This window comes from Phragmites australis, chromosome 10 (assembly GCF_958298935.1).
Source record: "Phragmites australis chromosome 10, lpPhrAust1.1, whole genome shotgun sequence".
NCBI classification, from domain to species: Eukaryota; Viridiplantae; Streptophyta; class Magnoliopsida; order Poales; family Poaceae; genus Phragmites; species Phragmites australis.
Genome location: NC_084930.1, coordinates 29,696,014 through 29,707,564, shown reverse-complemented (window position 1 = coordinate 29,707,564; position 11,551 = coordinate 29,696,014). Strand labels below are relative to the sequence as shown.

The 11,551-nt window shown below is 39.8% G+C and overlaps 1 protein-coding gene across 2 annotated transcripts; it reads right to left on the bottom strand.

The window, feature by feature from the left end:
- Window positions 1–1,269: 1,269 nt before the first annotated feature.
- On the bottom strand, window positions 1,270–10,655 carry LOC133930629 (peptidyl-prolyl cis-trans isomerase CYP40-like). Of its 2 annotated transcripts, XR_009911790.1 has the most exons (10): window positions 10,276–10,654; window positions 7,772–8,272; window positions 6,134–6,221; window positions 5,964–6,016; window positions 5,194–5,298; window positions 2,005–2,080; window positions 1,886–1,923; window positions 1,727–1,807; window positions 1,557–1,642; window positions 1,270–1,458 (listed from the first exon to the last, which is right to left on the bottom strand). XR_009911790.1 is itself a non-coding variant. In XM_062377311.1 (9 exons), the coding sequence occupies exons 1-9, from the start codon at window positions 10,495–10,497 to the stop codon at window positions 1,631–1,633; spliced, it is 1,176 nt and encodes a 391-aa protein (XP_062233295.1). In that variant the 5' UTR covers window positions 10,498–10,655; the 3' UTR covers window positions 1,270–1,630. The 2 variants fall into 2 exon arrangements, 1 of the variants encoding a protein (XP_062233295.1); XM_062377311.1 differs by having other exon boundaries at window positions 1,270–1,642; window positions 10,276–10,655.
- Window positions 10,656–11,551: the final 896 nt, after the last annotated feature.

The window sequence follows — 11,551 nt, the reverse complement described above, 5'->3', positions numbered from 1 at the left end:
CAGTGCCCAACTACAGCAGAGTCTCCAAATCTGCAAATTCAGTACTACAGTGTTTTCGAACTACTGTAGCACTATAAACCTTCTCCAGCAGACACTATACAGAGTTGCGGAGAGAGATACTGTAGTAGTACTGCTCACAGAGGTCGACCATGGATCCGAAATGAGAGTAACACTGCAGCAGTACTATAGCAACACAACACCAGTACTGTTTACAGAGACTGACAGTGGACCGGAGGGAGAAAAAAAGTAGTAGAAGGAAATAAGGTAGCTGTTGGAGATGAAAAAATAAGGGATGCTGTAATAGTGATAGGAGATGTTATAATAGTGTTTTTGAGGATAAAAATTTAAGATAGTTACTAGAGATGGCCCTTCTATCCCAGGGAACGATGCTCTGTATATACGGCTAAGAAATGAGTTAGGACATCCGTAGAGGATACATGTGTACAATCTTTTCGTGTTACTGCTCTAATAGGAGTAAGCGGCGTGTGTGAGAAAGGAACACAAGATTATTTTTTACTCGTGTTTAAGACATCGATACATCTCCGATGCATATCTTCTATCGTTGTTTTTCAAAGCATATGTTATCAAAAGCTATTGAAAATGTAGTAATTTGAAATGTATTCTCCATAAAAAAAATCTACTAATATCATTTTCTCCAACGTATCTTAATGTTTTTCTTTATATATTGGCGGTCAAAATTTATAAAGTTTAACTACACATATCCTTAAATCATATCTATTTAAGAATAGAAGTAGCATGTAAAACAACACAGTATAGTAAAGGAGAACCCCTTTTCTTGTTTTCAGTTAAGGAGAACCCCATTGATAATCGACAAATACCAGTCCTGGTCAAACGACGGATACTATGCACTATCCTCCAAATATAAGCCATCTAGCATTCGAGCCGCTTGCTCGGCTTTTCCTATATGCCCCTTGCTTAAATGCTAGCATAATCAAACGGAGTAAATAGCCCACCCTAGTCTTCCCTATGTACTCTTCAACAGTGGTTACATTTAGAATGAACAAGAGCTAAACCAAGAAAACAGAGAAAAAAAGCATTCTCTGACGCGCAGGTGACGTGCACGCCAAAACACAGGCCATGAACCGAGAAACACGAAACAGAAGAGAAAATGACACGGGCACGAAAATCCTCAAAACGCCGGATCTGGTATGGCGTTCGGCAACAAGCAGATGTGCAGACAAAAGGCAACCAGAGAACATCACAAAAGCGGAGTAAGCAAAGGGGACCACCGCACGCACGAGGTGCCAATTGTCAGGTTGGCCATAAGGGGCCACACAAAAAAGGGATTAATGCCTTGCTGCAACGTCCGAAAACTGCACTGTCAAGTTCAGTGTCCTAGGTTCCTGAAGACAAACACTGGGACACGCCCATTGCTACTTCTGTAGTAAAAGAAAACAAAAGCCCCACATTTTCACAGCGCAGACTCCCTTGTTACACCTGCAGCAGATGGCATTCCTTAACGTCCGTACGTCGATAACAATAAACCGTTGAAGAGAAGAGATGGATAGAAGTTGCATTGTAAGGCTAACTCGGACCTTTTCGCTGAAAGTTAAGCTGTGTCCCAGATTTAGCTAACCAAAGTCTTCTGCCGGGGGAAATAAACTACATATCAGTAGTTTTCCTACAAGAGAGTCGAAACAACCGTTAGCTCCTTTACTAGCTCAGTCCTGAAGGGCAACAAAATGAATCGGTACTAGAAAAATACTTCGCTGCATTTGTCAGATTTTCCAGAAGGTTGGAAAATCCTAGCAAACGCCTTCCGCTCCTGATCTCTTCTGTCAGCAATCTGTCGCAGTTTTCATAGTGTCAGTAACAACTTGCATGAGTAATCCAATGTCAGGGCTCAAAAGATTATCAGACTGACCTTCTTCTTTGCAGCAGCTAGCTCTCTTTTGATTCCACCTGATGGTTGTGAAAAAAATCCATTAGATTCTCGGTTGCAACTAACAGATGAACTGCTAATGAAGAGGAAAGAGAACAAACCATCATTTGGCTCCAACTCCAATGCATGCTTGAAGCTCTCCACCGCTGCGTCGATGTCATTAAGTGCAATGTGTGCCTGAAAATCGCATTTAAGAGATCAGGGCTTCACGGACATCAACAGGTAACAACAATAAGATATTATGGATGTTAAGTGCTTTGGGTAATAAATACATTTTCAGTTCAATTGTACATACTTGAGAGTTGAGACATCAATGCTGATATCCAATGAGAGGGCAACAAATAGTAGCAACCAAAAGCATAAAACTGTGTCCCTAAGCTTTACCCAGGGGAACATTTTTCTTAAGTTAAATGGAACAGCAAAAAGGGATTACAGTAAACGGTTACTTGGCTACAACTCTAGTTCAAATATTTAAAAAAAAGATGCACTGTTATTTTGCTGTGTGGTTGATCCCATGTTCAGGATTTGTTTAAACCAAAGAAATGGTATAATCCTCATAGTCCTGTCAAGTATAGTTTTAAACACAGATAGGGCCAGCAGTTGAACCAGCCATTTTGGTGTCTGAGTTTGCTTCAAAGATTCAGCCAATTGGATCAGAAAATCAGGCGAACCGGACAGTAAGAAAAGGAAAAATGGAATAAAAATAGTGGCAAATGGCCTTGTGGCGCAGCCTGACCGCCCATGTTGAAGAGGAAGCCTAGCTCCCCATAGCTGCCTCCTTCTCTCCAATGCTCTTCCTCGTTCTTTTTGTTTTCTTTCATTTTTAATCCTCCGACCAGAGAACTGATCCAATATGAAATTCAGTGAGTTCATGTTGACTGGGAGCCCAGCCGTGGCACCATGGGATTGAACGAGATGACAGGAACCAAACAATGATGGTGAAAAGCTTTAGCTACAGGGGATATCAGAGGCAACTGGGCAGCATTACTACTAGTCTTTGGTTGGACAGGTGGCAGCAAGCAGGTAGGCGCATCATTTGTGATTGTTTCAATGGTCAAGACTTGCCCTGTGCAGGTTTTCTCTGTCCATTTGCTTCTTAGCTACTAGCCTGTTGCTAAGAAAAGGCTCACATTCATGTTAGTGGATAACAGCCAACATGTCAGGACCTTGGCCCTGTTCGGCATAACTTATCAGCAGCTTTTACTTCTCAGAAACCATAAGCTGTGCCAAACAGGCGGAGCTAATGCTGACTTTTGAAAAGCTGATAAACTGGCTTCTGATGAAATGAACTAAAAACTGATAAACTGGTTGAGAGTGGCTTTTCTGAAAAACTATGTGCTGAGAACCTACAAATTAAGGCCATAAGCTAATAGCTTTTATCAAAAACCATAAACAACTTTTCAAAAAAGCAGCTTTTCAGCAAAAGGCCATAAGTTTCAGCTGTGCCAAACAAAGCCCTTGTTGGAAACGCAAGATTTATAGGAAACAGTTCAATTTCCAGATGAACTAGGGAAATTGCCCTGTACTTGGGCTAAGACCTGTTTTGCTTTTTTTTTTTCTCTCTCTCTTGATTTATTCATTCTGCACTCAGACATTCAAGAAAACATGATAGCCTGCATCATTTTTGCCTTGTGTGAGATAGAAAAACATCTACAAACCTAAGTTTCTTTACAGATATTATCATATCAGCTCTTGCATTTTAACAACACCAAAATTTTAATATTTTTATTTAAAAACGGGAAGTTGGATTGATGAGCCTCTAGACCAGCCAGTGAACAGATGGGCCAGCCGGTTTGCTCACGAGTCACTGCGGCAAGAGAAAATATTACTGCACACTTTAATGAGTCATGAGCTAAAAAAATCAGTTTTTTTTTGAAAGGAAAACAATAAGGGAGACCCCTATTGCAAAATTTATTAAACCAAAAGAGGAACTGCACAAAAGGCAGAAGCAACTGAAAAGAGAAGCAAAAGACTGAGAAAAACAAAACAAACACCCTCAACTAAGAGAGAAACAAAGGAGCAAACTAAGGGAGAGAATCAAGCCAGCTCAGAAAGATTTGTCTCTTGTCCTCATTTCATCTATGAGATTGGAGCCTGGATTCATCTAAGAAGCTCTGCTTCCAAGAAGCAAGACTAGGGTGTATGTTTTCAAAGATAAGCCCATTCCTCTGTATCCAGATTTGCCAAGCAGCAATGATAAAGACTTCCATAAAGAATGGAGACTGGAAGCTATGTTTGGCGTCCTCCATCATGTTAAAAAAGGGTTGATCATGGTTCCATTGTATGTTTAGCATTTGCCAACAGCATCTACTACATTGAGATCCAAAGAAGAGATGGAAAGCAGTTTCCTCATGATGCTCAATGAACATTACACAGCTGAAATTATTATTTGTCACATTGGATTTCTTCCTTTTAAGGATGTTCCTTGTGTCTAGTCTATCCATTAGAAGAAGCCAAGAAAACACCTTGAACTTGTTAGTAGTTTTAGACTTCCATATCCGAAAGAAGGGTTGAGGAGGCTGGAAGTTCTTGTATAGAAGGTTGTAAAACTTTTTTGATGTATAGGTCTCAGATCCCCATATGTAGCTCCACTTATCTTGTTCATCCTCTTATGATGTGACTTTCTGTATCAGATTTTGTAGTGTAAGAAACTCCTCATAAGCTTGCTTAGTGAACAGAATGTGGAATTGGTCTTGGATCTCATTACTTTTTAGAAAATCTGCAACTGAGATATTCTTGTTTTTAACAAAAGAGAAAAGCCAGGGCAGAGTTTCTTGCAAAATATTATTGTTCCAAACAGCACTCCAAAAGAGTACTGTAGTACCATTTCCAACCTTACACTTTGCAATTCCTCTAAACATTTCACTAAGCTTTAAAATGACTTTCCACCAGAACGATCCCTTTGCTGTGATTGCATGTGGCATTTCTTCATTAGCATAATAAGTAGTCCAAATTAGTTTAGCCCAAGGTAGGTCCTTCTTGCTGTAGAACTTATCCAAATATTTGATGAGGAGAGCACTGTTTTGACTTCTCAGGTTTATGACTCCCAGTCCACCTTTTGCCTTTGATCTGCTCACCTTTTTCCAGGCTACCAGAGGTTTACTTATTTATGCAAGATAACCACTCAGGGTCTGGAATGAACAACCATACAGGTTTGCGAGTAATTTGAACCAAGCTAGAATGTCACAAACAGTATGCAGGCATCATATAATTATAGTTTTGTTAAAAGTGTCACTTTAAATTTTGCAGCATTACACTGAACTACCGAAGGCCAACACCAAGTTACCAACCTGTCCTTGTCGGAAAAATGCCTTAGCATTTCCCTCCGTTTCACGCAGTGCAAAATCCGCATCCAACAAAGCACCCCTTAAATCTCCCAACTTCAATTTGCATGCCTGAAAACGTTATATATCAGTCTCAGCCTTTCCTGAAACAAGCAATAATACTAGGTATATACACGGTAGTGTTTTATTGTCCTCAGGTCAATGATTAATCTATTTATTGTATGCTGCTAAGCTTGTGCACATGAATATGAGAAGTGTTAGAATGGTTCACAGACACTGGCAGACAAGAAAGATGGAACAAACATTCAAACGACAAATTGACAGCAATTATTCCCAGAACAATAGAACATCAAAGCATAAATTTCAAGCTACTGAAGTCACATAAAGGAAGGAAAGAAGTACTCCTCAGGAGTAGGCAGGGTCTTAAATGCAAGGAACAAAAATGATGATTAAACTTCAGAGTTGAGTCCAATTCCTCAATTCAAATCAAATGCTCATATACTTTAAAGTAGAATGTGAACAGAAATGTAAAGAATGACAGAAGGAAGGCCTAGAGCTACGGAATAGGTAATCAGACACACAAAGCATATAGCCATCTAGTTACCAAGGTCATGCATCATTCCAAGTGCTTGGATAATTGGTACTACACTGCTACCATGTGGATATGGTATGCCAAAGCTAGTCGAGATAACACTAACAACATAAGTTTCTTAGAATTAAGAATTACAGATATTCATCTAGAAAAGAAGTGATCAGTCAGACAAAAAAAAACTCACAGAGCTATTAGTGAGTATTATGGACTTGGTCTTCCGCAGTGCTGTGCTCTTCTCTGCATATCGATCAGTATACAATACCATTAAGTTCCAAGTGACATGTCTTAATGATGCGTATCATATGACAGAAATGAAAAAAAAAATGAACAGCATAATAGAAACAGTATAATTACCTTCATCTATCTCTTCTTTCTCCCAGCAAACATCCAAGTAGCGCAAAGCTTTCCTGTACTTTCTGAGAGCGGTCTTGTAATCCTGTTTCTGGAGAGAATAAAGGCACGCACTTCAGCTACAGATAGGGAAAATATAACCTTAGACATCTACAGAACAGAAACTATTAGCCCAATATGGATAAGTCCTATGGCAAACACAACAGGCTTTCCTATAATCTAAATTGCTGAATACCATGGGATATGCAGTCTGAACTCTGAGGAACAAAAAAATCTCTTACCGAAGGGGAAATTAAGTTTTTGTCACTAACCATGAAAATGTCCTCATTTTTACAATTTGAGAAAATCATATCACAAAATAAAATTCCTTTACTTGTAAAATTCTTTATAAGTTACTACCTTAATTCCAAAACAGATACCATTTCACACATTGACAATCGCCAACATACACCTTTGATCATTACCTTAACTATATGTTAGTAAAGTTTACTAAAAGGGTATAATGATATGCAAGTATTTTATTATAACAGATCTGTTTCCATGTGAAAAATCGAAACATTTCATTTATCTCGGTATTTTAGAAGTTAGATTGCACACATTCTAAGATAGCATTTATTTTGGTAGAGGGAGTAGCATCATAGAAAACCATTTAGGGACTGAACTAAATATCAAGAGAGAAAATATAAAATGGAAGTCTGGAAACAAGCTTGTGGGAACTGGTAAGCTATAAACCACAAGATAGGAGAGTATATCTGGCAGGAAATGCCCCAGAAATAGAAGAATGAGTAGTCAAATATAGGGTTCCAGAATCCTACTTTTTCCTAGTGTACTGGAACAGAAGATAATGAAATTGGAGTTCGGTGTGTACATAAAGGAGGATTGCACATGTATTATCAGAACGTGAGAGGCAATAAATGCAATGTAGAATAATCCGTGGAGTCTCTTGAAAAGTGTTTGTAGCATTTAGTTCTTTATCTGAACCATATGCAATCTGGATCCAACCCAATAATGTCGTTATTCTCCTATTTTAGAGCTATTTCTCATCTGGTGTTTTTCCCCCATAAATCATGTCATAGAACTTCATAGCTTGTGTTTCCCAAGATGTTAATAGGTATACGTGGATTGGAATAACATATGGATAGCATCTCCAATTGCAGCGGCCATCATGGTGATAAAGCGAGGAGTAACTACACATCAAAGAAAGAATGGGAGGCTAATAACATGTTTGTGACTATATGTTGGGAATGTTGAAAAGTGGAAAAGAAAGGACAAAGTCACCTTCGGTGATAAACGAAGAATAGAGAAAAGCTAATATACACAGTGGTTTCACTGCTAGTGCAGTAGATGGGCTACAGAAGCATAGGGGATTAGTAGCACAAGACTGAGGAAACAAGGATGAGACAGTAGATCTCGCTGAGCAGATCACAGACAGATAGGTGCATAAGTTATGCAAGCTATCTTAAGATACATGTTTTAGTCTTTACCAGGAAATGCAGATGTTATCCCATTGTTGAATTTACGTTATTTATTTATTTTACTCTGAACTGACTTAATAAATCGGAACACAAATTTGGTTTCAGTGAAACTAGGGAGATGCCACTAATAAATTTATTATAAAATGAAGCTTAGAACACAAATTACCTTAAAATTGTCATTCCCATAAGCTTTGGCAGACTCCACAGCATCCATCCACCAAGAAACCTCTGTAGGCTTCTCTTCAAGATCATTGGGCCAATCAGGATACACGTCACCATCTTTAAAAAAGTTCACAACTCCATCATCGGCACCTTCAGGAAGCTCTCCACAATCAACAATTACGGCATCCGAAGTGGGGCAGTCAGCTTCTCCAACAGGGACATGCTCAATGGAACGAACCACCCCCATTCCCTTTATCACTCTCCCAAAAACAACATGTTTCCCATCTAAATGAGGTGTCCGGGTGGTAGTAATGAAAAACTGAGATCCATTTGTGTTGGGACCAGAATTAGCCATTGATAGAATTCCTTTTCTCTCATGCTTTAAAACAAAATTCTCGTCCTCAAATTTCAAACCATAAATTGACTCTCCTCCTGTTCCATCACCAGCAGTTATATCTCCACCTTGTACCATAAACCCTTTGATAACGCGATGGAAGCATGAGCCCTGCAAAATAACAATTAACAAAGATGCAATTCATGATTACTGACAAGATCTGGCATCAAATTCTACTGCCACATGTGCAGTTGTGCCGAGACATCAAATTATTTACCAACATTTTATGGGGCTTTAAAGCTCCAGTTAAAACAGAGAAAGAACAGGTGGAAATGAATAAGAAACAGCTAACATCAAAAGAGAACCACCCGCCACTTTAATTTCTGTGTTGAAGTATTACCATCGTATTTGCTTGAATTAGGCAAATAATGAACTACAAATATATTTCTGAAGCTAGGACGGTGGTGTCTCTGCCTGGCAATGATCGCATGCATCAAAGCATCACTATTGCTCAAAGTGATGATGGAAGGAAAAAAAATAAAAATAAAAAGGAAATGCAGCCAAATAAGTATCCCACAACAAGAAGCCCCAAAACTACTCATTATGCACGCTGACAATCTATACCTACACCAGACAGATTCCAACGGATGATCAGAAAGAAGGATAGTCGGTTGTACCACACCTATATATTACTCATACATCACTGTTCATTGGCATGGTTTCACTCTCGTAACCACTAGAGCTTTTCCTTGACTTAATGTCAATATATTAGCCAAATACAAATCAAGGTAACCAGCAAAGCCAATCTAGATACAGTGCTGGCTTCTGTCTCTACAAAAAGGATATAAGAACACTATTTATTCCAGAACGGGTTTCTCCCGAATTCCATTAGCCAAGATACAGTACTGTTTTCTGTCTCTACCAGAAAGGCTATAAGAACGCTATTCTCTAAATGCTTCTTTGCGATAAATATACAAAATCCTGCCAATTTCCAACTACCAGACAGGCAGCCGTGGATCCTAACTGGGCCGTCTGTCAGTGAGCAAACTGTTAGAGGCAGGGTATCCTACGCGTTTTATTTATAGAAAAACTCGGATTACCAGTGCTTTTTACGAGCCTAGCCAACCAATGGAATATTCTGAAACAGAAGTACCACAGAAATTAGCATTCTCGTATCCAATCATGCGCTCATTTTCCATTGCAAACAGTAGTGCATGTGCATTTCCTTGGTGCATACGAAGCTAAATGTGATCAAATCACAAGACCTTATCTGGACATATTGTATTGCACACCAGATCGTACATTATTACTACCCATGTGGATATCCCTACATTACACAAAAACTGAGCAATACTAGAGCATCAAAGCTAACGTGGCAAGTTTTAACAGGAGGCCACAGAAGCTAGCACGGATGGTACTCGAAGGTGAAACCGTGCAATGAGGACGAAGTCAAAAGGGAGGGGCCCTAACAACAGTAACAGAACTGGTGGCAGCAGTGCATAGAGTTCACTGCACATCAAAGGACATGATTTGACATCACAGAACGAATACAGTACAGTTTAGGGGGGTGGGGGGACAAGAAAAACAAAAGGAACCAGGCAGTACCTTGAAGGCTTGAAACACCTAGGCAATAATATACTTGTGAGTGCGGAATATCCAGGCATATGAAAAAAGAAGACGACACTTACAAAGACGACCGAAAAAAAAAATATAGGATCAAATTATCAATAGGAGAAGCTAAACAATCGCACCGGAAGCTAATCGCTGACCTAAAAAACGAACATTTCAAACTCCCTAGGGAATAAGAAGGCAACCCCTTGAGGATCATTGTAAAAACAAATATTTTCCCATTCCAGGTTGTGAAGTCTGCAGCAACCTGGAATAACCGATCAATCGCATAACAAACTGCGTTTTTTTCGGTTCTAAATGCTGAAAACGAATGGAGACAAATCAAATCGCACCAAAACACAATCGTTTCTGCCGTTACAGTGGCACATTGACAGCGCGCAGTATTCCCAAATCGAGAGACCCAAAAGCAACAGGAATTAGAGTTCTCAACACCTAAACCCCTGAACAAACAGCAGCAATGGACCAAACAAACGGACCCAAATCACGCAAAGGCGCAGAGGAAAAGGGGCCCCGAGTCCCCGACGATCCAGTCGATCCGTACAAACCTTGAAGTGGAGCGGCTTGCCGCTGGCGGCGCCGACGCCCTTCTCTCCGGTGCAGAGCGCGCGGAAGTTCTCCGCCGTCCGAGGTACCACAGACGCGTAGAGCTCCACCACGATCCTCCCTTCCATCTCGCCGCCAATGCTGACGTCCATGAAGCACCTCGGATTCTTCACTTCCGCCGCCGCCGCGGGTGCGGGTGCCGCGAAGCCGCCCTCCACTGCCATCACCCGCCGCCGGAGAAGGTCCCGATACCAAACCCTAGCCCGGTAGCCTTAGTGGAACTTCTCGAGGTGAGGTGGTGGCGGCCTTCGTCGGTTACCTCGGGGGAGTAACGGCGAGAGCTGCGTGTTGGAGGTGGGTGGGGTTTTATGGGTAGGCGTTCCCAAATCCGGTAGGTCCTGTTTGGAATTGCAACATAGGAAAAAAAATTCTCATTTATGGGAATTGAATTTATCTTCCTATTGAAATTCCTATGACCTGAAGAGTTTATAAGCTCAAACGTGAGGCCAGGATAGATACGGTGAGTACTATATGAAAATTGTTTGTATGTTACTAATTTAACTATGTTTTAAAAATTTGTTATCTTGATTCATATGTCATTGACACATATGGTTTTATCTGTTAAAAAATGATATTTTATTAAAACATAGCTAAATTAGTGATAACCGGACAAATCCTTCTCCTATACAGTAGAAACTCTTTGGGTGAAACTGATATAACTCTCCAAAAAATATCTCAAGTTTTCAAAGATTAAAAAAATCATACACATAAGGATGACTATTATACGTGCATTTAAAATTCAATGACGAAGCTCAATTTTAATTGAGTTATAAAATTGACAAAAAACAACATAAATAAATTTCTCTTTTCTCTTTTTATTTGTTGTTTGTTAGTTTCATATCTTACGTATCTCAAAAAACAGTTTCATATCTTACAAATGAAACCTAGTTTGATCTTGAATCTTATACGCTTGTCTAATATCATTTACAATACATGAGTGGTTTTTTATCTTTCTGAAGCCTCTAAATGTATTTGAGAGGTTGCTCGTGATTCAAATATTATCCTGTGATGGGTACAGGGTAGGGTTTTGTGTGTGTGCGCGTTGGAGGGGTGGCACTTTTACATTGTTACTTTAATATCCCAGAAATCTTTATCTAAATGCATCCTCTATATGTATTCGCACCAAATGCAAAAAGGTCCGTGCAGTTAAATCTGGCTTAATACTTTTACACAATGTGTGCGGCCTCTCGCCCGAAGCTACTTGCCCGTTCTGCGCTC

What these genes read in the sequence shown, in the direction of transcription:
- LOC133930629 (XM_062377311.1), bottom strand. Translation starts at nt 10,497, where the DNA reads ATGGCAGTGGAGGGCGGCTTCGCGGCACCCGCACCCGCGGCGGCGGCG. An exon ending in GCAAGCCGCTCCACTTCAAG is followed by an intron (nt 8,273 to 10,275) that starts GTTTGTACGGAT and finishes GTTATTTTGCAG; the next exon opens with GGCTCATGCTTCCATCGCGT. An exon ending in GGAGTTGGAGCCAAATGATG is followed by an intron (nt 1,924 to 2,004) that starts GTTTGTTCTCTT and finishes CACAACCATCAG; the next exon opens with GTGGAATCAAAAGAGAGCTA.